Source organism: Cnephaeus nilssonii, assembly GCF_951640355.1.
Source record: "Cnephaeus nilssonii genome assembly, chromosome: 4".
Taxonomy (NCBI): Eukaryota; Metazoa; Chordata; class Mammalia; order Chiroptera; family Vespertilionidae; genus Cnephaeus; species Cnephaeus nilssonii.
The window spans coordinates 98,157,664-98,183,509 of record NC_137075.1 but is presented as its reverse complement, the minus strand read 5'-3'; the positions used below and the strand labels follow the sequence as shown (position 1 = coordinate 98,183,509).

At 39.2% G+C, this 25,846-nt stretch overlaps 2 protein-coding genes across 10 annotated transcripts in view; one reads left to right on the top strand and one right to left on the bottom strand.

The window, feature by feature from the left end:
* Positions 1–5,780, top strand: part of EML5 (EMAP like 5) — a 104,558-nt gene extending 98,778 nt beyond the window's left edge. For 3 of the 5 annotated variants that reach the window (XM_079769179.1, XM_079769176.1, XM_079769180.1), the window contains 3 exons: positions 3,222–3,384; positions 3,678–3,781; positions 4,624–5,425. In XM_079769179.1, coding sequence (XP_079625305.1) covers positions 3,222–3,384; positions 3,678–3,781; positions 4,624–4,945 — 589 coding nt within the window. In that variant the 3' untranslated portion in view covers positions 4,946–5,425. Of the gene's footprint in view, positions 1–3,221; positions 3,385–3,677; positions 3,782–4,623; positions 5,467–5,671 lie in introns of those variants that run through there. The other 2 variants (XM_079769178.1, XM_079769177.1) reach the window with 2 other exon arrangements.
* Positions 5,737–25,846, bottom strand: part of ZC3H14 (zinc finger CCCH-type containing 14) — a 43,035-nt gene continuing 22,925 nt past the window's right edge. The window contains exons 10-17 of one of the 5 annotated variants that reach the window (XM_079769188.1): positions 22,667–22,741; positions 17,082–17,208; positions 16,098–16,330; positions 12,570–12,690; positions 11,522–11,658; positions 11,139–11,230; positions 10,096–10,202; positions 5,737–9,624 (exon numbers count right to left, since the gene is read on the bottom strand). In XM_079769188.1, the coding sequence (XP_079625314.1) occupies positions 9,618–9,624; positions 10,096–10,202; positions 11,139–11,230; positions 11,522–11,658; positions 12,570–12,690; positions 16,098–16,330; positions 17,082–17,208; positions 22,667–22,741 (899 nt within the window). In that variant the 3' untranslated portion in view covers positions 5,737–9,617. Of the gene's footprint in view, positions 9,625–10,095; positions 10,203–11,138; positions 11,231–11,521; positions 11,659–12,569; positions 12,691–16,097; positions 16,331–17,081; positions 17,242–22,666; positions 22,742–25,846 lie in introns of all 5 variants that reach the window. The other 4 variants (XM_079769186.1, XM_079769187.1, XM_079769189.1 and 1 more) reach the window with 4 other exon arrangements.

The window sequence follows — 25,846 nt, the reverse complement described above, 5'->3', positions numbered from 1 at the left end:
ATTCTCACAGTCCGGGAGCCCTCAGGGGCGGAAGGCAACTCGGCAATCAGGGGAAGGCGATGCCCCCATCACAAGCCTCGGCAGGCCCTGGTTACCTGAGCCTCGGGAGGTCCTGGGCAGCCTCCATCCGAGGCTTGCCTGCACCTCGGGCCAGCCCTGAGTGGCCGGGGGCGCTGAGAGGACTGGGGGACTCCGGAGGCAGGCACACGGAGCGGCCAGACCTGCCTTAGAGCAGGCCCGGCCATGCCACGCGCCTGTTGCCCCAGAGGAGCTGAGGGGAATGGGCACCGCCCTCTTTGAGGGTGTGGCAGTCAATTAGCATATTTCCTCCTCATTGGCTGTGGATGCTGCCATCTTTGTGAGGGCATGGCAGTCAATTAGCATATTCCCTCTTTATTAGATGCCTTGTAATAGCAAGTACTCAGCGAATGTAAAGATGCCCATAAGTTCCTCCTGCCAAAGTGATCTTTCCCCTGTCCTTCAAAAGTTGTCAGCCTGGAAAACTGAAGTAATAATCCAACCATCTCTTACTTTTCTTAATATCAATAGAATATATAGTTCATTCACGTAATACTTACTACATATCTGCTATGCCCCAGAATCCGAATTTCAGATTCTCTTGAACTTTTATTTTTCAGTGCTTAAGCTTATTTTAAGTGGCTACCATTTACTGAGCCTGAGCACTTCTATGTGATCTAGATAGATAATAATGCAGGTCAGAATCTTCCCCTTTCTCCACCACTAAAACACCTTTACAAATGGAACTTCCTCAGAACTTCAAAACGTAAAACAGTAATGGCTTCCCTAAGGTACCAAGCTCAGCAAGTTTTCACAACACTGACTAAATAGAGTTTCCCATGATTACTAGGCAAATAGCACTTTTGTCTTTTAAAATAACATCATCCAAGGACACACCAAGATGGTGGCATAGGTTAACACCTAAACTGCTGCCTCGCACAACAATTTCAAAACTACAACTAAAAGACAAAACGGACATCATCCAGAACCACAGGAAGGCTGGCTGAGTGGAAATTCTACAACTAGAAGGAAAGAGAAAAGCACACTGAGACTCACAGGAGCTGCAGGAGGCAGAGGTACTGAGACGTGCACGTGGAGAGGACTGGCAACTGAGTGCACAGCTGGCTCTCAAGCGGGAGACAAAAGCTCCTGACTGCGCTGAACTCCAGTTCCGGGAAAGACTCTGGGGACCCAGACTCAGAGAGAAACTGGACTGTCTGGCAGCAGGCAGAACTCGAGAGTGGCTCTCTCAGAGGTGCTTGCAACGATTACCATGGGACACTGAGACACAGGGGCCTATTAGGGCAGGGCTGACAGGAAACCAATGCTGTCTGCTCCACCCCGAGACTCCGCCCCATCCAAGCTGAGCACAGAGGCTTTTGCAAATCTTGTCTCATAAGTGTGTCTTCAGCACAGAAGTTCTCCCAGCATAGACACAGCTGATCGTCACAGCCAATTGGCCTGGAGGTCAATTTCTCCCAGTGATACCAACAACAATCAAGGCTTAACTACAAGACTGTGCACACAGCCCACAAAGGGGTGCACCAAGAGTGTCCAACTCAGGTAACTGGGGAGGCTGAGCCACTGGGCCCTATAGGACACCTAGCACACAAAGACACCCTATCCTCAGGGAAGCAGCCAAAATGTGGAGACAAACATCACAAATGAAAGAAACGATTGGATATAGAGTTCAAAACCAAGGTTATAAGGTTTTTTAAGAATTTTCTAGAAAAGGCTGATAAATTAGGGAGACCCTCGAGGATATGAAAAAGGACCAACTAGAAATTAAGCATACACTGACTGAAATAAAAAATACTATACAGAGATCTAACAGCAGACTAGAGGAACACAAGAATCAAGTCAAAGATTTGAAATACAAAGAAGCAAAAAACACTCAACTGGAAAAGAAAAAAGAATTCAAAAATATGAAGATAGTGTAAGGAGCCTCTGGGACAACTTCAAGCATACCAACATCAGAATTATGGGGGTGCCAGAAGAAGAGAGAGAGCAAGATACTGAAAACCTATTTGAAGAAATAATGACTGAAAACTTCCCCCACCTGGTGAAAGAAATAGACTTATAAGTTCAGGAAGCGCACAGAACCCCAAACAAAAGGAATCCAAAGAGGACCACACCAAGACACATCATAATTAAAATGCCAAGAGCAAAAGACAAAGAATCTTACAAGCAGCAAGAGAAAAACAGTTACCTACAAGGGAGCACCCATATGACTGTCAGCTGATTTCTCAACAGAAATTATGCAGGCCAGACGGGAGTGGCAAGAAACATTCAAAGTGATGAACAGCAAGAACCTACAACCAAGATTACTCTACCCAGCAAAGCTATCATTCAGAATTGAAGGGCAGATAAAGAGCTTCACAGATAAGAAAAAGCTAAAGGAGTTCATCACCACCAAACCAGTATTATATGAAATGCTGAAAGGTATTCTTTAAGAAGAGGAAGAAGAAAAAGGTAAAGTTAATAATTATGAACAACAAATACATATCTATCAACAAGTGAATCTAAAAATCAAGTGAATAAAAAAATCTGATGAACAGAATAAACTGGTGAATATAATAGAATCAGGGGCATAGAAAGGGAGTGGACTGACAATTCTCAGGGGGAAAAGGGTGTGGGGGGTGCGGGAAGAGACTGGACAAAAATCGTACACCTATAGATGAGGACAGTGGGGGGGGTAAGGGCAAAGGGTGGGGTGGGAACCAGGTGGAGGGGAGCTATGGGGGAAAAAAGAGGAACAATTGTAATAATCTGAGCAATAAAGATTAAATTTAAAAAAAACAAACCATCATCCAAGCCTCAAGTAATGTCCCTTCTTCTAATAACCTGGTGAATTAAGCTGGTCTGTGTTCTTTACTGCTAAGACACGATGTTTCCAGATGAAAGAATCATGACTACCTTAGGTGAATTATGTAACTTGGTAGTGGTTTTTTAAAAACAAATATTTTTAAAGGAATTAGGAAATAAAAGTTCAGAAACAATTTAAAATCAAAGTAAAATATAAAGCTTTTTTTTTCATGTAACACAAATATCTCAGGATACATAATCATTTGTTCCTATTAGGTATATTTGTTTGAGGCCATATTATATGTACACATTCTTGAGAGCTAAAAAGAAAAGTCTTACGTCTTTATACTATTCCATGTCACTTAATGCATCTTTTACATGTTTTTTTACCTATTCAGATTTAGTCCAGATTGCCGGTTTCTGGCAGTGGGTTCTAGTGAGAACTCAGTGGATTTTTATGACCTATCATTGGGCCCCACCCTTAACAGAACCAGCTACTGCAAAGACATCCCCAGCTTCGTCATCCAAATGGACTTCTCTGCAGACAGCAGATACCTCCAGGTGCCGTATCAGTACTGGACACATGTACATTTCTACATTTCGTTAGTTGATGCATTAAAATGCCTGAGTTCCAGTGCTTCCAAATTCTTGCATTTCCTACTCACTCTACATTTTTTATTACCCTGTTCCTCAGTCCTTCCCTCCACTTTTTTGTACAAGATTTTGTAGTCATCTTTTACATTCTTAGTAATGTTAGAAATGTAAATCAAATAGCACTCTGCTAGTATACTGTAAACTTCTGGATTTTGCCTCACATAATGGAATTCTTGTTCCATTTTAATATATGATGAAAGGTGTCCACTGGTTGCTATAAACGGCATGTCTACGAAGTGCCTTCAGGAAGACATCTTACGGACCAGGCTGCCATTGACAGAATTACTTGGGCTACATGGACTAGGTAAGCATTCATACAGTCATTGAGAAGGGCTGCTCATCCTGGGACCGCTGTTGGTTGCCTGTATTTCCAGGCTTTATCAGTTTCCATGACTTACCAGTTCTTTTAAAGAAAGGAAATCAAAGTTAATACTTTAAAGATGCCCTGATAGTTCCTTTAACATCATAGGTTTAACAGACAAATATATTGTGTTCTGTTAGGCCAGTGGTCGGCAAACCGCGGCTCACGAGCCACATGCGGTTCTTTGGCCCCTTGAGTGTGGCTCTTCCATAAAATACCACGGCCTGGGCGAGTCTATTTTGAAGTGGCGTTAGAAGAAGTTTAAAAAATTTGGCTCTCAAAAGAAATTTCAATCGTTGTACTGTTGATATTTGGCTCTGTTGACTAATGAGTTTGCCGACCACTGTTAGGCAATTGTATTATTTCTCTATCAAAAAGGAATGCTATCTTGCAGCTGTTAGAAATGAAACGATAAATTTGTTCAAACTCACTGGCTGTGTAACAGGTAACGATAAGCATCCATCTTCTTAGTCAATGTAAATGAAAACTGCTGTCAAATTCCTATAGAATAAGCATCACTTTTTATTTTATAAAGACAGCTCTCATACAGTATTATTAATTTTTAAAAGATTTAATGGATAAATCTTAAAATTTTTAAATTTTCTTAAGGCGGGAGGAGGATTAACATCCCAGGTAAAACTCAGGACTCCTGGTAACTTATAATTTGCTTCCTGTATTTTAAAAAACACATTAGGTACTTAGAGCTTAATTACCAAGGAACTTTTTCAGTATGGTCAACCTATCTGTGTGTGCTATGGTGGATTTATCTTCTGCCTTCCCTCTAGCATTCTAGGAAGTGAAGTTATGGGGATCTGGTCCAGGCATGCTGAGAAAGCAGATGTCACCTGTGCCTGTGTGTCCCATTCAGGAATCAGCCTTGTGACAGGAGATGACTTTGGCATGGTTAAGTTATTCGACTTCCCATGCCCTGAAAAATTTGTAAGTGTTTGGGGTTTAGCATTTTATATAATTATATTCTCAATTAGATGTCTGATAATTAGTACATTTTCCCACGTAATAGCTAAATTGTGTTGTGTCCTGCTCTGGAAATACTTTGTGTTCTTAAATTTTTTTTCCAAACTTCCTAAATCCCTTACTCTGAAATAATAACTATTAGAAATTATACCCCTTGCCCTGTAGTAACACCCATCTTTACAAATTATTCTAATAAAAAGCTGTGATTAGTCTTTTATCAAACCTTTACCAAGTTTCAAATGCTTTTCCTCAGAGGAAAAATTTCAGAGTAACTGGAGACATCTGCCTGCCCAGATCACGTGGTTTGTGTTAAGTGCTAACCCATTACTAATCTGAAAGGCACTTGATCACTGGCTATGCTCCTAACTGCTTCCCTTTCACAGCCCCGGTGATGGGAAGTTACGGTTCCTTGTAGCAACCTTTGACTTTTGTGTGCATCACACACCTTGAGCTTAGTTTTTTGTTTGTTTTTTCAGGCAAAGCATAAAAGGTTCTTAGGTCATTCACCCCATGTGACAAATATTCGATTTACCAGTGGTGATCGACACGTGATTAGTGCTGGAGGTGATGACTGCAGGTTGGTAACTTTTTCAGCTCAAGAGCAGATTCTCTTTGCTAGTTAAGAGATTTAGTATCACTTCCACAGCTGCAGTTTGTGGACTCACTTAACTGTCAGCATGGGAAGGTAGCAAAAGCAGATGACTCCTTGGAGTCACGCACTATGTATAAATACAGAATAAAAGAAGTTAATGAGGAAAAATTTTATACATGTATGGTTTGAAAGCTCAATTGAAAAACTTAACTGTTCTGAAAACCTAGAAATATAATGAACTCACTGCAGGTTTCCTCTGGTTGCAGTTTGTTTGTCTGGAAGTGTGTACACACGCCTCATTGAAAGACGTGGATGCTGGGAAGACTGAAAAAAAAAACAGCCTTGAGAAACCAGAATTACAGAAGAGGGAGAAGTGGTGCTAATTTAAGAATGTAACAGGGATATATGCCCAGAATCATCAAAATATAAGATGGATAAGTTAAAAATATTTATTATATGCACTGAATAACTGTAATCCATACACTGCCAGATAATTACATTTCAAGGAAGGACGAAATAAATACTTAATAGTGAGAGCCAACCCCCATTTGGGGGGAGTGTGCAAATTTGGCAGACCTGCTGGCAAGGCAAACCAAAACCTTAAAAACCCAACTCGGATTATTTTCATCATCCTTTAACAAAATGCTTTCCTTTTAGAAAGTTTGTGGTTCACAGTTTAATGAAATATATCCTTAAGTTTCTGTAAGGAAAGGAAACACACCATCACCCTAAAGGATGTTTTTAGAAGGCAAACCTTATTTTCCCTGAGGAGACACACACAAGCTTCCCCGGAGGCCATACTACTTCTGCAGCATCAACAAAAGCCCTTATTATAAATGATAGTGTTCTCCTGGCATTTGTAGTACAGGGACAAATCCAAAGTTATTAGTATATGATTGCTACATTTTCATTTTTGAGCTGTCCATCTTTACATTCAGAAGTTATTTCTATCTTTGAAAAGTTAAAATTATACCCTCATTAATGAAAAAGTAGAATGATGAACAATCATTTCCAACTGTGTACTGTTTTTTAAAGTTTTAGATAGCAATAGTATTTTAAGTGGGAGAGCATACTGAATAAAGATATACTCCAATAGAAACATGTAAACTAAAGAGTTAAATTCACATTTACAAAGTTATACAATTTAGTTAATTCTTGAAAAAATATTTTTACAGCCTTTTATTTTTTTAATTGGAAAATCTGTTTAGATGTATGCCACCCGTAGCCAACTTCCAAAAGGAATGAATACAAGTTCACTTTTCAAACTTGTCTATTTCTTTTTGGTGGGTTGGGGCTGAACTCTTAGATCTTTATTCCTATTCACTTTAAATGCTGCCAAAGATCAGTATTTGCCATTCAGGAATTTGCTGTTTAGCCTATCTGTAGTTTCCTGAAGATTGGAAATTATGTAGACTGATATTTCAAAATATATTTTTCTAAGTGTGAAGATTATGATGCTCTATTGGTCCTATGAATTTTTATTTTAATGTGTTATCTTTGTAGCATAATAGGCCCCTTCAGGTGTCTGGAAATCTTAGTTTTGTATGTCCAACGCTTTGTAAATACTAAGAACAGAAATGGTCAAATTATATTACAAGAAAGCCTAACAAGTGATTAAAGCTGGTCAGTTTTAAAGCTTGGAATAGCTGTGTTGGAAAGGACTGATTAAAGGTGTTAAAGAAACTTGAAACGTAAGATCATATTCTTTCATTATTTACATCAATATAGTCTCCTAAATAAAGGCAAATTTTAGAATACACTAATATTACATTTCTATTCATGTATAAAGGAGCAGTCAACAAATTAAAGGGGGAAAAAATCCCCTGAACCCCTCTCTCCCTCCATTTTTGAGACTTTTGGCAGTCACGTTGGCAGGTTTTTGGCTAAAGAGAAATTCTATTTCCATCACAATGCAGATAGAAACTCTACTCACCTTAAGCAAGTAGGATAAAATTGCTTCCATTGCATTTTCTTTCTTCCAAGTGGCCAACTTGATAAGCCAACCTTAATCACTGTTGTCAGTTCATGACTGAAGGTCATGCTGAATTTAAGGAGTCATCCCACAAGTACCTTGCTCTTTTGCTTCCACCTGCCATCAAACTAAGGGAAGGTGAATAACCACCACAGACCATGGAGATTCTGCTGTTAATTTTTTTTTAACCCAAAGAGAGTTATGTGTGTGCAGTACCTGACTATGCACCTGCATTTGTAAGCTGAGACTTCTCCTGGCACCTTTAGCCCTGTTTCTGTATATAAACGCATGCCAAAGCACACTGCACCCTGTGCCACGCACTGCTTACCGTGAGCCACACCCGTTCCCTTCCATTTTTTGTGATCCTTTTGGATGATGATGGTTCATTTTGGACCAAGTTACCCAACAAATGTTTTAGAATCAACCTTAGCTCTCCCATAAACCATAGCTACTGAAAGATAAGATTAAACTCTTAAATATGTTTCCAGGCAATGTCTATTAAGTAGCAAGAAATAATTCAATCTTATCATGTTATTTCCTTGTAAAATGGCTGAACTAAACCATTCCAGCCCTTGTTTCAGACGTACGACTTTTATAGTGGAATTATGACACTGCAACTACAAAACATTTATAAACGATGATACTAAATATCTGTTTAAATTTCTGGAAGTACAATTTAAAACAAATTTCTTCTGCAGAGATGTGAACAGCATCTCAAGTACTAACACTGGAATGAACATATGCCTTAAATTCAATGGAGCCCGCTTTTTAGAAGAGGAGGAATGGTCACTTCACTCACGTCTCACTGGCGACACTGTGCTCTCCTGTGCTTTGTCTTTACTTTGGAATCAGCACAGCAAAGTGCAACTTACAAAATGGTTAATAACGGTTATCTTTCTTCTCCCAATGGAAAAGCAGTGGCCACAAAACAACAGACTGCTGATTTCAGGCCCTTAAACATGAGTTGACACGTGTGGTTTCTTTCTCTCTTGGGGATGTGATTGAAGAAGTCACTGAACTTTTTTAATTTGGTCGTCAGAATGTTTGAGTCTTTATTATCCCTTCTGCATTAATTCGCTTTTTTCTAACCAACTTTTAGCTTTACTTTTTAAAAAACTGTACATCAAGTCTTTAAAATCAGTGATCCGTTTAATTCTAAAGTTTTTGACACTTCTTGCCTTAACAATTTTAAAAACCACAAACACATAACTCTGTATTTTAATTCAGTAGTCAAAAAGTTTAGTCCTACTTTGCAACTTATCCATCTGATCTCTGTAATTATATAGTCTGCCATTTAAAATATACTATTGAAATCTAATTTTTACATTTAAAAAATTATCTTCAGTAACTATTTTCTGGAGTTATTTCTGAGAATGTTTTTCAGAATGGGAGAATGTATATGTATAGCTATATAATCTTGTGAATTTTAAGTCTGTTCTCTGATACCTATGTATATATACTTGTAAAAACTTTTGTATAATTTTGTGATAATGTAGTTCTTGAAAATATTTATTTTAAAAGTATATGTTAACAGTAAATGAAAACATTTTAAGTAATTGTTCTTTTTCTTTTTGCTGTTGGCATTCTAGCTGTTTTCACTCTACATGCCCACCTTACTCATCCTTACCCAGAAGGCAAAGACTAGCTATTTGGGAACCATTTACCAAACCAGCACACAACCTAAGAAGCCAAACTTAATCACTTAAAATTAAAAAGTAGGATGGACTATTTAAACTACCTCAACACTTTCAGCCACTCTTTTTAGTGGATCATGAACATTATATAATCCCTGGAAGAAATGAAAGTAGCAATCCAACTTTTGGAATAAGGATGTTCCCCTCACTATATTTCTCTGTATACACACGCTCGCACACACACAGACACTCACAGCAACATGTAGCCCCAAACTGGATTATCCATACTGACAATATCACCATGTTGTACATGCTGATAGTCGAAACAGCAGTGTACAAACACGCCAGGTGTTTTAATAGAATTCAGTTTTTCCTTAAACTGTCTTTCCATAGTGAAAACAAGGCAAACAACAAAAACACCAAATCTTAAAACCACTTAATAAACTTACAAACTTGAAAAATTAGGTACTTCAGATAGGCAATAACTTCATATTATGAAAGCAATATATTCCAAGTTTCAAAGATTTGACAAGTTCTACAGAATCTTTTTCATCAGTAGATGGAAACTTTCAAACTTCATGATCTTCTGCCAGGTAGGACTGGGTGTTATTCACTGAATAAAACCAAAAAAATTTTTTAATTAACTGCTTTGCATCCCTATATACAACATACCTTAATTAAGAAGTTGAGTATCTTCAGACAATATTTGTTCTACAGATTATGATGCAAATATCAGATTTTAAAAGGTACATAAAAGATAACATGAATTTATAGGCCACACTAAAATGTTCTGAAACTTTTCCCCCCTAATTACTAATGTCTAAGAAAACTGCTATGAGATTTGTAAGCAGTGTAACTCCTGAAGGCCTTAATGTATGTGCAGATGAAGTTATAAAAGAAACCTTATCTGGAGATGATCCAGGGAAATAAGCAATTGCTGGATAAAACAAAATTGGCTTCCAAAGAACCCATATAAAATTAAACATCAGAGAAAAGGCAGTGATCATTTATTCCACATTTGTGTGCTTATAAATTTAAGAAAAGTATTTGAAATGACATTACGAAAACTAATTTTCATCTTTACCTGGTTTGAGGCCGAATCCATTTCAAGGCATGTCGTGGCGGCACAGTAATGGTGGGATGATAAAACGTGCAGTCAGGTCTTGTACACTGAGTGTTAAATCTACAGTGCTAAGGAGATAAGAACAGTTTCAACACATGCAAAGCTAATACAAACAAAAACGGCAATTAGAGTGACACTAACAAGCTCACCCTAACAATGGGGCAAGAGATATGGTCTGTAACATTAATTTTATTACTACTGAAACCTTGAAAAATGAACCATTCCCCCACCCCCCACATACACACACAATCCTAGTCACAGAATAACAGCACCAAATTTCAAAAAGAACCTTAGCATATAATCAACTACTTTTAATCAATGTAACAGTCGCCCTGCCTAACACCCTAACATTCTTCACTGCAGTTGAGGGAAGGTCTTCAGGCTGCTATTTCAGAGAGGCGATCACTACTCTGAGCAATTAAACAGCTGAGGACACATCAACCAGTCTTTAGTACACAGACAAAAGCAACAGAACAAGTCTGGATGGCAGTAAGCTGGACTACTAATCTCATCTCAGTTCTGGCATTAGGGAACAAAAAAACCACTGACATGCTTAGGGGCAGTGAAGAATGGCAGCGAAGAACAGAAACTAGTCAAGGTGAGCTTTACCCTCCTGAGAGCTTAGAAGACTGACATTCAGTAGTGTCACACCACTTGGCCAAAGAGACAAACGGGCTGAATGACACTAAGGAATAACTTAAAGATCTTAAAGACCTTCAACTTAACTCTAACAAAAAATAAGTTAAAGGAGGTGGGGGAGAAACTCAACCTCAATTTGCTAGTGATTTTCCAGGTCTCCCAACTGAAAAGTTATCACTAAATTCAGTTTTGGGAAAATAGGTGGGGGTAAAGGGGAGAGATAAACCAAAGGACTTGTATGCATGCACATAAGCCTAAACAATAGGGGGGTGAGAGCATGAGTGGGAGGGTGGGGAGGGGGGGGGGACAATGGGGGGATAAGGACACATATGTAATACCTTAATAAAGAAAAAAAAAGTTCTTACTTTTGGATGATAGAAGGGACATTCCATTTTCTTACAAGCAGGGAAGTAACGGCAGAGCTGACTACTAGAAGATGGTGTTGCTGTTATAACTGCTGACAAAAATAAGAACAAACCCTGATCAAATTTATTTGGCAAAATAATTTTTAATGCATTCTGATGTTTATATGGGAATCATTTTAAAATTAAAATATGAATGATGATTCATATATATTCATTAGTGAAGATAAAAGTACGTAAGAATACTATAGTATGCATACACTTCCTCTTTGGAGATTCGTTACATTAATTAATTCTGCTACAATTTTGAAACTATTCCTTTCACAAAATGTCATTTTTTAAAAATTTTATTTTACCCAAAAGTAGTAGTGCACAAAGTCACTAACCTGGTTTTGGAGGCAGTACTGGGATTCTTCTACTCATATGAGTGAAGGGACAGTCTGGCTTAGTACATTTTGCATCATATTTACAATTTGGATGGACAAACAAACATTTTTCAGCAAATTTACAATTAGGGAAAGCCCTATAAAACGAAAAAAAACACTATTATTCACACTTAATCTTCTAAATGCATTAGTTTTTTTGTAGAGGGGCTCCTTATACTCATATTCCATCACTACTTGTTTTCAGAAACAAAAAGTAACAAGAGAAGGAAACTCCATTTTTAAGTGAGGCCATATATCAAAACAGGACACAACTATTCCAAAGCCTGGGATAATAAGTTTTTCAACTCCAGCCAAGTCACATGAAGGGTAAAAGAGTTTTTGGTGATAATGAAAATCACACTACTTAATTATTAAAGTCTATGTTTATATATTTTATGAAGTAAACACTATAGTGAGCATAATATTTGTACAAGGGATTGTGCTCCCAAAAAGAATACCTGTCCCACACGATCTCCCTATTTATACCTCCATATTATTCTCATATCAAAATCTCCTGAAATTAAAACATGGAGAGATTCTACCTATAGAACAAAAACAAAATGTAAAAGCCATCTCTCAAAGTTCATTCCATTTAACCAGCCAGCTGGTAATGAAAAATTATACCCAAGTCCAAAATATTTTCTCATTACCTATTGTATAGTTTTTCCTCAATGCCTTAACATTTGTGTATGTATGGATGAACACAATGCATACAAACTGGGATAGTTATTACATACCCACCTCCTTAAATGTACAGAAACCGGAAGAAAACCCAGAATTTCGGTATCTCATAGGTCTGAGGCACAAAGAAGCCACCTCCCATCTCCCCATTCCTCAAACACACACACACACACATATATGCTGTTCAGTGCAGGGCCATGGTAAGTGTCAATGAATTTAGCTACAAAACTCAAACTTGGCCATAAAAAAAACAAACAAAAAAAAACTAACTACGCGATCAGATAATAGAAATTAACCTGAGGACCAGAACTGGTTTATTGCTACTCACTTGCAAGGTGAAATCGGGTGGTGGTAAGCACATTCATCCCCGTTTTTGCAGGCAGGCCAGTACTTGCAGCGCTCCAAAAGTTTTTCTGGCTTCTGTGCCACACTCAGTTCACTCATCTCAGCTACAAAGGGAAAGGAATTAAAAGTATACATTAATTATGATCAATGCAGTACATGGCACTTTTAATAAATTTCCCTCAAAACCCAGTCTTAAAATCATATCTTCCTATGTCCATATTCATATGAAATAAATGAGTCCAAGTAATCTGACCAACACTGTAAAAGAATCCTGCAAACAATCCAGGAAGTAGACTAGTTGGCATTGCGGAAGTAAAGTGAACAGTGATGCTGCAACTAGGGCCAAAGTTCTTACAAAAAACTCTAATTCTCAAAAATACTTCAGAGCTGATCAAATATAAAAGAGGGAAGAATGTCAAGTAGAGAGTCAATAAAATGAAATGCAGACTGAAAACACAAGTTGATAAAAAATGTGAACGAATTCTCCAGGCAAGTTCATCAGTGGTCCCAATACAAAAGTGTTCCGACTCACTGAGGTGTGCCCACTTTTCTTTTCTAAGTCCAGGTGATAAATTCGGCAATGTCTTCAAAGTGAGGCAAAGACTTTTGCCTAAAATGGGTCACAACTGTCATTATCTACAGGGGCCCAGCAGATCACCTAACAGAGTATGCCTGGCTGGATGTAAGATCACCATGGCAGTCAGTCTCCTCGTGGATCAAACGGGTGGGGAAGAGCAAACTGAGACCAGTGCCCACACCATCAGATGGCACATGCACTGCCATACCATGCACCAGGTTCTGTCCAATTATAGTGTCAATTATTGTGACTTCAGAAAGTGGGACCATATTGCCAGACTGTCTCCTGATTCTGTAAGCCAAAAACCTTTATACATGATATTTAAATTTTAAATGCTGGCAACTAATTCAAATTTAAAACAGAATAAACCAGATGAAGTTACACCTGGTAGCTATCATAAGCTACCAACTTCTGGTCCAACATATCCAACCCCCGCTCCCAATAGCACCATGGGTATTACCTATTATTGTTCATATTCATGTTTGTGAAAGCAGGTATCACTTGAACTACATCTCTTACAGAGCTGTTCAAATTTGGCTCTGTAACTTACTAGTGGAGGAGGCAGACACTGGGCAGTGCTATCTAACATCTCTGAATGTCAGGTTCCTCATTTACACAGAGGAAATAGTGTCTTCCTTAGTTTATGATTAAATAAAAACAAGAATGCAAAACAGGTAATCAATCAAAACCTAACAATACAGTGACCCAACTTCAGTCTTTATTACAGGATAACAAGGCACACACATCCATTCCTGAAGCCATTAGGAAGATCATCAGCGCTATTATGACTGTGCCTGATATATAAACTTTCCAGGCTACTTAGTAAGTCATTATTTATCTCCAGGATAAAAAGTATCCTTAGTTTTAAATAAAACCTGGTAGGGCCAGAGGATTTTCTCCAAATTTAAATGACTTTTGTGTCACCCCTGCAGAGATGTGTCTGTCTGACCTTCCTCCTAAAGAACATTCTTTAGACTATGGTATGTGTGTGGCAACGCAGGCCAAATGAGAGAAGTTAACAGAATACCCATAGCAGGCTGCTGGAAAGTGGAACAAGTGGCAACTCAAAGCATATTAAAGAGGTTAAATATTGCACAAGGGAACTGTATCTTTCTGATAGAAATGTTAAACCATATATACGAAGGCCATGACTCTGGTTTTCCCTAATATTTACTTCATAAGCTATTAAAACTTTTCCTGTTTACATTTTAAGAGGCAGATTCACTTTTTGCTGCAAGCTATAAAATCTGTACTGCTATATCATGGCCAGTGGGGGTGACTTCAAACGGCCGCTGCTGTTGGTAGCATCCTGGAAACACTGGAAAAAAGCCACCAAAAGTAATCACAAAGTTTCAAATTTCCTGCTCAGAGGGGGAGAGCATGAGAGACCCAGCCTCTTTGTGACTGCTATTGAGGAGTCTCTCCAGCCTCTATGTTCTACTACAAAGTTTCCTCCTGCGCAGCAGTGTAAGATACTGAGAGTCCCAGATCAAAGCGATGGTGAAGGAGGCTCACCACGCATCACGGCTGCCCCCATAATAGCCACTGGTATATGAGTCACCAATGACATATATACCAATAAAGCCTAGCAGAGATCTACATTTAAATGAAACTAGACTCTAACATATAAAATATTAAGCTGCCAAATTGAAAACCAAAGTAGTAAAAGCACCAGAATTTTCTTACTTTAGACAAAATATACAAGGTAAAGAAATGTGCAGTGCCCAACTTGTAGTTCTTACCATCTTTGTTTCCATTTTAAAACCGTTCCTCCTTTCAATAGGTTTGTTTTCAACTTCTGCCACTAATCAAAACCATAACACTATATTACTGCCTCATTCAGTTCACGATAACAGCGATATCTCTTCACTTACTCATATCTCCCCCTAAGGACTATTATATTTTTAGCTACTAAAAAAGCATTTAATACATTTCCATATATCTGCAAAAAAATTTTACTATAGAAAAATTTCAAAACCCCCCTTTTTTTTTCTTTGATACTGTTCATTAAGATTCAGTAATTGGCCAGCTGGTGTGGTTCAATGGTTGAATGTCAACCCATGCACCAAGAGGTCGGCGGTTCAATTCCAAGTCAGGGCACATGCCCGGGTTGCGGGTTCGATCCCCAGTGGAAACCGTGCAGGGGACAGCCTATTGATGTTTCTCTCTCATCGAAGTTTGTCTCTCTTTCTCTCCCTCCCTCTCTCTCTAAAATCATTAAAAACATACTTTTTAAAAATGTAGTAATTGCCTCCCCTGTCAAAGTAGGTGTTTCTCGGAATGTGAGGAGGTCTGAGGAGCATGGTTATTCTCTATTCTGAGTGAAAATGATCAGTAGCTGTACCTGCCACTGGTATCCAGAGAAAAGCCATAAGAAAAGCTCATCTGCCTAAAAGCATGTCACTATCTCAAATGAGTTGATCTGACTTCTAAATACTCTGCTTAAATATTAATTTAGACGTAAGGAGTTTTCTTAATGTCCAAGAACTATTTTGACAGCTAGAAGAGAAACTTCACTCAAGAGAATTTCACTGAAGGAGAAATAGCATCAAAATTCAAATTCATTTTTCTATCAAGTTAATTATAAAAGAGACTATTGCTGGTAAAAGAGGAAAGTAGCCAGTATAGTTTCTTTTTCAGAAAAAGGTAAACAGAAATTAAGAATGACGGTCTTTCTCTGACATGCATAATAAGAGGTATTTTTTGGTTTCCATGGCTGAATACCATGTTAGCACTGAAATAACAGCCAACATTCACAGGAGAGACAGTCTCAAACTTAACTGGTTGTTTTGTCTGGAAAAAATAAAGGCCACTACTGAAGAATAAACAAAAGCAAGGCCTCCAACCAGTATGCATTCAAGACAGAGAAACATGTCAAAGATTTCCTTCTCAATACCAGCACCCTAAGAGGGAAAGGCTGAGCTCTCAACACACCGTGTGCAAAGCTACCATTGGGGTCATCAAGCTGCCTGCTCATCAACTGCAACTGCTGTGGGTGGAGGAGACCTCTGAGTCCCTGGTTTGAGGCTGCAGTTTGGTTTACAGGTTTCATTCCTTCAAAGCACATGTCCTCCTCTTGATCTGACATGTATCCTGGGGGGCTGGGAACACCATCCAGCGTCACTATAAACTTGGGACTTGCAGGTTTATCTGGTTGTACAAGATCTCTGCCAGATAGATAGAAAATACCATAGAATTAGGGAAACGAACACATAAAGCTGAGCCTCCTAACGTGCTCTTTAGCAGAACTATCACTCCCTTACTTGCTCTGTGGTTTCTTCAGTTAAAAAAAAAAAAACTTTAAAGAACTTGCAGGTACAGCCTCAGTGGATTCCTGCTACCACACACTGGCTGCGGCCCATCACTGTAGCAGCATCACCAGCGACCCCGGGGCTAAAGCCAATTTCTCCTCAACCCTAACCCCCACCGTCCATCTGATCCTCATAGGGTCACATGGAAATAAACTGAGAAGTCAGCATCCATGCCCACAGCACAATAGCCAGCAGTCTACATTTACGCTAATTTTATTATCAGTATGTTTCTTAGAACATTTAGTTAATTTTCTAAGGGAAGGATCATCCCAACCCAACTGGCTAACTCTGGAGGGGTTTCCTGATTTTGATCACCTGGCCTTTTAAAATCTCATTTCCTGGATGCACATAAAGAAAAGAATCTTATTAACATTAAATCATACGCTGACTTATTTTGTAGGATAATGGATTTCTGAACAAGAAAGATGAACTTGAATATTTGAAACCTGAATTTGGCTTACTATATACATGGCCTAACTACGGAGTCAATAAAAGCACTCTACACTGAGCGCCAGGATGGGGTGGAGGGAGGTGTAAACTGACGGTTTTCCTGCACTGCCCATCTAATGAACACAAATTAGCTACACAAAAAAAAGAAACCATCTACCGTGTCTGCATAAGGTGTCCTGAAAGTACCCGAAGGGTATCTGCAGTCTTCATCCCCGAATCTTGGTTTGATGCCACTACTATTTCCTCAGACAGCTTTGGCTTCTTCAGAATAAATGATCTTGTGTCTGCATAGACCAGGGATTCCATGTCATAGTAATCTGAGCCAAAAAAATTGGCCACAAATGTTTACTTTTGAATATACCTTCATTCCCAACATCACACACGTGAGAAGAATGTCAAGTTTTTAATATATATTTGTAATTATTTTCAAAGGAAAATCACAATGGTTCTACTCAAGAATAGGGCTGCAATTCTGTGCCAAACATCTTTCCAAAGAAGCATTCTTTCCCTCTTCCAGCATATAACCAAGGGATTCTAGAACACTCCTTACCTACAGTATGGAAAGGTTCTTACATGAGGCATCTAATGGGATATTAACAATACAAACTTACTTTTAAATACAATACTTTCTAAAAACATGGAGAATAAAGAGACCTAATGTTCCCTAGAATTATGATACAAAGACTGTGTAAAAAGCTTTCTAAAATCTGTTTTGTTCATTTTGCACAGTATCACTCAGAGAAATGAACACATCCTGATGATAAGAATTCAGCTGTCATAATTTCCGCCTGGTTGTAAAGACCACTTTGAGAGAGGATTTTAAGGTGAACAGACATTTTAAAAAATACAGCAAGGAACACAATGACCTTCAATGCAAATAAGTAGAGCTCACATTATCGGCAACACCATCTTAGGCCCAACACTTTATAAAATACACCAAGCCCTGAGTGGAGATGGCTGACCTATCAACATGCAGTCAACTGACTCGAGTTAATGAGCTCCACAGTTAACAGGCAAATAACAGAGACCAAAATTCTGACTATTCATTCATGTTCATTCCCTGAAAAAACTGAACTGCTGAGAATACTGGGCTAGGTACACACACAAAAAATTTCAGAACCGTATGCCCCAAACAGTGACCTAAAAGGGGTATAAGCAGGTTGGAAGAGTCCAGAACCTCCTCCAACTGGGAGAAGAAAGGCTTACAGAGGAGGAACAAGTGCAACAGGTACTAAAGGAATGAGCAGGAATACACTAGGAGGGAAAGTGCTGAGGAGAGGATACCGCATGGAGAAAGGCAGGGCTTTCCTCACTAGGAGCACAGGGATTTGAGGCAGTGAGAAATGTGGTATGCTGGAGGGGTGTGTGGTGGGCTAAGCAGATGAGTGGCAAGGAAGGCTGAGGCATAAAGGAGTTTACATTCTGGTCCAGAAGTAGTAAGTAACCCAGAGAGGTTTCTAAGTAGGGAGGTCACATGTTTACACTGGTTTTCAGAAAAAAAGGAACAGTGGTAAGATGGACTGGAGTCCTAGATCTCAGTTATGAGGCTGTTGCCGAGGAGAGATGCTGAGGCTCCAAGTTAAAAGGTTCTCACCCCTTTTCCTAGTCTAACACCTCCCATCAGCACCAGCAGCTCACAGCAGGTATATTTTCACCTACGATCCCAAGTAGGAGGCATGCCTGTCATCCCTGCCAGTGCAGCAGAGACTGGTAAAGACAGGTGTATGAATGAGAGCAGGAGGAAGAGGAACTTGATGCAGGAAATAGAGGACAGGAGAAAGAGCCGATTTAAAAGGGGGAAAAGGCAGGTGGCCAAGACATGGAAACAACCAGAGGGTTCTTCCATAGATGACTGGATAAAGAAGAAGAGATACATATATACATTGGAATACTACTACTCAGACATAGAAAAGATAAAATACTGCCACTTGCAACATGAGTATCATGCTAAGTGAAATAAGTCAAATGGAGAAAGTCAACCACCATATGATTTCACGCATATGTGGGATATAAAACTGAAACCAACCAACAAACAAGACACAAAAACTCTAGACACAGACAAAAGCATAGTGGTTACCAGAAGGAAAGGAGGGCGGGGAGAGGTAGAAGAGGATAAGGTGGGGATAAATGGTGATGGAAGGAGGATTTGACTTGGGGTGATGGGCACACAATGCAATATACAGATGACGTATTATACAACTGCCCATTTGAAACCTCCAAAGGGTGGGGCAAAAGGAGGTTTACAGGTGTTCGTATGGAAAATTATACAATTAAAAATGCCCTAGCTGTTTGGTTCAGTGGATAGAGCATTGGCCTGTGGACTGAAGGGTCCTGGGTTTGATTCCGGTCAGGGGCACATGCCTGGGGTTTCGGGCTCAATCCCCAGCAGGAGGTGTGCAGGAGGCATTCCATCAATGATTCTCTCTCATCATTGATGTTTTTTCTCTCTCCCTCTTCCTTCCTCTCTGAAATCAATAAAAATATATTTTAAAAAATAATAGTACAAGAATAAACACTGTGTTTTGGATACTCACAACAGTAAACCTACTTTTGCCCTATCCTGGATAATTTTATTAACCAATGTTGCCCTGATAACTGTTAATAAAATTAATAAAAAATAAAAGAGGGTAAAGATAAATCTCAGTTTTAGATTTATTTAGTTTGAAGTGTTGTGGGTCTCTCACATGTTCAGGAAGAAGTTGAAAATTCAGATCTGACCACTGGGGGTAGGGAGACAAATAAGAGAGTCAAAAGTGACGGTGAAATAAGAATGTTTAATAAAATGTACACACTGAGTGCTGCTGTCTTCTCACTGATCTGCATGTCAGAGAGACCACAGGTGATCCAAGACCACAGGTGATCCGAGGCCTCACGCCAGCAAAGGCCGAGTCCAGAAGTTAGTCCGAGGGCGGCAGCATTCCTTCTCACCACCCTGCACTTTTCTGAGGCAAAGCAGCTCTACTACTTTGCATCTTGGGAGAATATAGGAGATGAAAATAACACTGAGGGCAGGATACAGGGTAAAGGTAACATTTTAAAGGGCAGTAGAGGAGGAAAGGAGTTGATAAAGGAGAATGAAAAGGAATCAGTAGGAGGACAGGAAAGTCCTGGGAGCCAAAGGGTCAGAGATGGAAGAAAATAGAATTCAAGTGTCGCAAGGAGCTCTGCACCCACACAGCCACTCGTCGCCTCTGCAGGACCAATGTGAGCAGCCTAGGTCAAGGTGAACCAGACAGATGGAATAGTGAAATCTGGGTGAAGAACACAGGCGTCTGACCTAGGCATTTTGTTTCCTCCAGAAACCCCATTAAAATATCAATAAAGGGTTAATTTTTTAAAAAACCCACAAAGAAAATGATTGTGAAAGAAGATACAACCACACTTTGGAAGTGAAAAACCAACTTAGTAGATCTTCAAAAGCTGAGTCTGAAGCCAGTAATGAAGCCAACCAGCATGGATCCCAAGACTCTCTCCAGCGGCTAATAGGGGACCTTGGGACTTCCAGGGATGGGAGAACAGACGTGTGCTCCAGTGTCCATTTCAAGCACAGTTTGTTCTTCCTAAATTCTCGTTTCTATTCCCCTACCTCTATACTAAAGACATCTGGAATAATTGGAGATCCACTTTCTCACTGGTCACCATGGGAGACGCCTATGGATGAAGCACCCTGGTCTCCGACAGAAAGGTGCTACTACATGAACTAAATGCATACTATTAAAACTGTTAAAAGCAGCTTTCCTGATAACCTCTGACCAGTTTCTCCCTTGGAGAAAATAACACTTTAGATTCTTGAGCTAAAAGCAGAGGGGTCTCTGCACCAACGGATGCCAGCCAGGTTGAAAGCAGCACCATTCAGAAAGCAGGGAGGGGCTTGTTAAGGTGAACATTCTGTAGTAATTTATGCTGAGGTGCCTTCCCTAGTTCCCTTTCCCACTTGGCTCCCAGCCAGTCCATTACTTGAAAGGTCTTTCTTTAGAGAAGCTGACCAGCCAACAGGAAAGGACTAAAAAACCCTGACATCAGGGTGCCCCAAACTAGACAGCAAGACACATCATACTCCACTGCAGATCTGTGTTCCTATGTGAGGTCCAAAGCACACACCCCAGCTAATTAACCCAGAGCACCAACAGCTTCCTAAGTGCCCACTCTTAAATCTAAGACCAAGGGCCTGCAGACATATGAGGAAAACCTCTTTCACAAAAGACAGTGATCAAAACAAACTTGGAGAAAAGACCAAAAAAAAAAGTCAGAAACTACCCTCAATATCCTCAGAGAAATAAGAGGAAGTACTGCATACATGAAACAAAACCAGTATGTTAAAAAAAAGGGGGGGAGGGGGATGGAGGAAGATGCACAAATAAAATGACTCTCAGAAATAAAATAAAAAAATTGTAGAGCCCTGGCTGGTGTGGCATTGGTTGGAGCGTTGTCCCATGCACCGGAAGGTCATGGGTTTGATTCCCGGTCAGGGCACATACCTAGGTTTAGGGTTCAATCCCTGGTCCGGATGTGTATGGGAAGCAACCGACCGATGTCTCTTTCTCATCAATGTTTCTCTCTCTCCCCGCCCCACCACTTCCCTCTCTAAAATCAATTTAAGAAATTATAGGAGGTAAGCAAAGGATATAGTCATTCATAAGCATACTAGAACTACTTGATGATTCAAACTGTATGGGCACCATGGATAAATATAAAAACTCAAGGAAACAAAACGAATCTGTGAAGGTCGATTAAGCAGATACATAGACTTCAGCTGCCAAACATTTGAAGGAAAATGCCCTTATGTAAAAGCAGGATGGAATGTTAGATGAGTGGGCAAAATCAAGACTGGAGAATTTCTAACCCCTTTCATAGGTAGAAGGGAGAAGCCATAAGAGAGGCAGAAACTGAAATGACACGTGTGGTGATTAACAGACTGCTGCTCATCAACAGGTTAGGAGCTGGCATGTGGGTGGAAGGTAACCCTCAGAGAAGACAAGCACAAAAGGCCATGGCAAGGTCAGGTAATACAGGTGGTGACTGTGGAGTCCCGATCACGGGGAAGAAAATTTGGTTAGGGGCAGAGAAGCAGAGGGTCAAGACACCAGAGCTTCCAATGAAGAGCAGGCTTGGGGGAAACAGAATGAAGTAGAGAAAATAAGATTTGTGAATTTAAGTTTGCAGGTGTCTAATGGTTCCCATCATTTATTCAGCAGACATTAGGGATTCCATATACATCTAGCAAGGGTACTGGCAACAGAGATAAATAAGGCACTAGCCCCAGTCCTGAAGTAGCCATGGTGTGTGTTGGGTGGGAGAGACTTAAGTTCCAGTGGCTCTAACCACCACAAGTCCTAGGTGTGTCCCTGGCAATGAGATTCTAAAGTGAAGTAAAACTGAGGACCAGGTTCAACAGGCAGGGAAACTACAGCAGCTCAGGACAATGGCAAAAGTTGGGCAGAGAGGAGAGTAGGGTAGGGACTCTAGTCATCCCTAGAGCAGGGTAGTGAGCAGCCAACAAATTCCAGGGTCCTAGGTAAAATGGCAGCAATGGAAGAAAGGTTTTGAATGAGGTGAAAAATACAAACACATATAACATAAAGAAAATGCACATCTTGTCACCTGCCCCTAAAATATTTTCACAGACCTAAATATAGCACCTTAGGGCAGGATCTAAGAGATACAAGGCACATTAAATGAAGTGTAAGGAATGGAAATAGCAACTAAAAAATGCTCGATTACACTGAAAACACGATTACCAACCTGGACTGATCTGCAGAGTTTCTGCCATGACTGGATCAATTTGCAGCCGGGACAGTAATGGCCTCTGCTGAGTTCCTAGAATATAAATTTTAAAACTTAACTAAGCTTAAACACAATACCAGCATGTTTATGTCCCAGAAATTAAGCCCCAAATAATCTTTCCGGGTTCTTCAAAGTCTTAAAAAATATGTTTAAATAATACAATTTACTAATATTCCTAGACCAAAGGTCTGTAAGACAAAAACCTGTCCTCAGGATTAAACCAAAAATAGCAATGTACAACATTCCTGTTCTCCCTCTGGAGGCTGGTGTTCCTGGACTGGAGAGAAAGCCTGGAGAGAAAGGTGAAAAGGTAGAAAAGCCACAGGGGAGTGCTGCAAGGACCCACAGCTTGCACCATGAGAGACAGGCGACTGCCAACTGCAAGGTCAACATAAGAGGCATCTCCCTCCATCACCTGGGCTCTCACCATTATGACTCACTCCACCCACCCCTGGAATTACAAAACAAAACACTCCAGAGTTACCTGGTTAGAGAGTCCCAAAAGACTGACTATGGGCTTAATGGATATAAAGAGAACACTGAACAAGCATAACTCTCAGCTCTACTGTCCAGGTCCTACCAAAGCATGAAAATAACCACTTGGATTTCCCAGATGCTCAGCTAGAAAGAGGCTCGTATTTCTTCATAGTTACCCTGCAAAACACACACAGCACTGATTGTCTCTATCTTCAATTGGAGGGTAAGCACTCTGAGGGATGAGGCTGTCACACTTCTTCCTCCAAGCCTCCCTGTCCAATGCATAGCATGTATTAGGTACTCACTCGCTTGCAGACTTGAGACAAAAGCATCACACAGTACAACCTGATTGATAGGGATGATTGACAGGGTTCCACACACTGAAATATTAGGTGCCTGCATGCTAACTTTTAGTGTATCTACTACTGGCAGCTTCACAAGGATAGCCTTTGCTCACTCAGCGAAAACATGCAACTGCCAACTACCATTTTCATTAAAAGGGTTTTTAAATTGTAAAAGCTATGCTCAATTCAAAATTGTATCAGCTATTTTTTTTTTAAATATAAGTTACATTACTCTGTAGTGGTGTGCCAAAATAAAAGTTAATTCCTTCCAAAATTATCGTGGTAAAAATACAGTAAATCCCAAGGAGCTGACCTGAAAATGAAAGACAGATGTCATTTGGTCAAGCTAGCATTCCTGAGAAACTGACATGGATTAGGTTACAGGAAAAAATGCTCTTCTAATTAAAATACAACAGGTCTTACTTTTAAAAAGAAATTCCCAAGACAGATACAAAAAAAGGGACCGTTTTCTCACATTTCAACTTTTGCTTCATCTCTCTTTGCTCACCTATCTTTTCAACACATCATTTCAGAGAACTTCACTAGAGAGGATGGAATTCTGGTTAAGTTCTAGACTTCTAAGTTAAATCATGCAGGGTCCAATTTTGTCATTAAAGATCCATGAAAACTTTCAAGCTCTTTGTGACATGCTGCCTCTGTATGAGAACTAGTCAGGTTACAGGAAAATATATAGCGCCATGGGTACCTAGAAGCTATCACACTAAGAATTTACCTTTCTCAATGTTGCTAAGGAAGCCAATTATTTTTACATCAGTAGTCCTTGACTGTGACTCAAAATCTACTTCCTCTTGAAGACCTTTAAACTCTCTGTCGCATTCAGCTGTTGATGTTGAATATTCATTCATTTTAACCTCCAAAGATGAAATTTTTGCTTCATTCTGTGACACTCTAACTTTTAGATCAAAAAGATTTGCTTCCGCTGTCAACATTGCTGTTTTCATTTCTTTAATTTCATTGATATCAGTTGATATTTTCCTTAAAAGATGGGAAATATTGTCTAGCTCATTCAGTGAACAAGAGGAACTTGTTACAGAACCTAAGTCAATTGGCTCAGGTGAGACGAAAATCGGTAAAGATGGTGAAGAAAACCTTGAAGACATTTTCATAAAATTCTCTCTCCCTCCTATTTTTTAAATATTTTCCTTTGAAGCCCATTAAATTGTTTCATCAAAAGTAATAGCAATTAAGACTTTTACTTTAAGAAGCATTAAGAATGAATAACATTTTAAACCTGTAACTAAAAAGACAGGATTGTATATTTCTGGAGTCAAAACTCAAAAGTCCTACTTATAGCTCCTCTCCAAACAATAAGCCCTATTATTACATACAAGAGAATCTGGTTTCTGATTGGCCGAAAACAGACATGTGACACACAAAGAATTTTTCTATTACTAACCTCATGACAAGGAGCACTGAAGGTTTGGGATGTAAATTAAGCAATATAACAACATTAAGTACTTTATATTGGGATATACTGTGAATTAAGTATAATTTTGTCCTGACATCTATTAAATAATAGTTTTTAAGCTTCAGATTATTTACAGTGTTTAATCTAGTATCTTCAGTTTCTTCCCTTAAAAATGGTAAAGGACAGTATCTAGCATTTCCTTTGTAAGCAGAGGGCAGGGAGGGTTATTGGACTCATGATCACACACAAATCTCTCTAAAAATATGTGGTGATAATGGAATTCAATGCACTGATATGAAATGGTAGAAATTTAAAGACAGGGGAAATGAAGACTCTGCCTTGGTTTGATGCTAAAACATTATTAGATATGTGGTTTTCTTCCAGTCTGTGGGTTGTCTTTTCATTTTCTTGAAACACAAAAATTTTAAACTTTGATCAAATCCAATTGATCTAATTTCTTTGACTTTTGGTGCCATATCTAAGAAACCATTGCCTGCCTAAACCAAGCTTGCTTATAAATTTACACCTATATTTTCTCCCAAGAGTTCTATAATTTTAAGCTCTTACATTTAGGTCTTTGATCCATTTTGAGTTAAAATTTACATATGTAGTAGTCAAGGACCCAACATCATTCTTTTGCATGTAGATATCCAGCTGTCCAACACCATCTGTTGAAAAAGATTATTCTTTCCCCCATTGAATTGTCTTGATATATTTGTTGAAAACCAACTGATCATAAATGTATTGGTCTATTTCTGGATTCTCAATTTGATTCCATTGGTCTTTATTATACCTTATGAGAGTACCAGTTTTAATTACTCTAAGTCTGTAGCAAGTATGAAATTGGGAAATATAAGTCCTTCAACTTTATTATTTTTCAATAGTTTT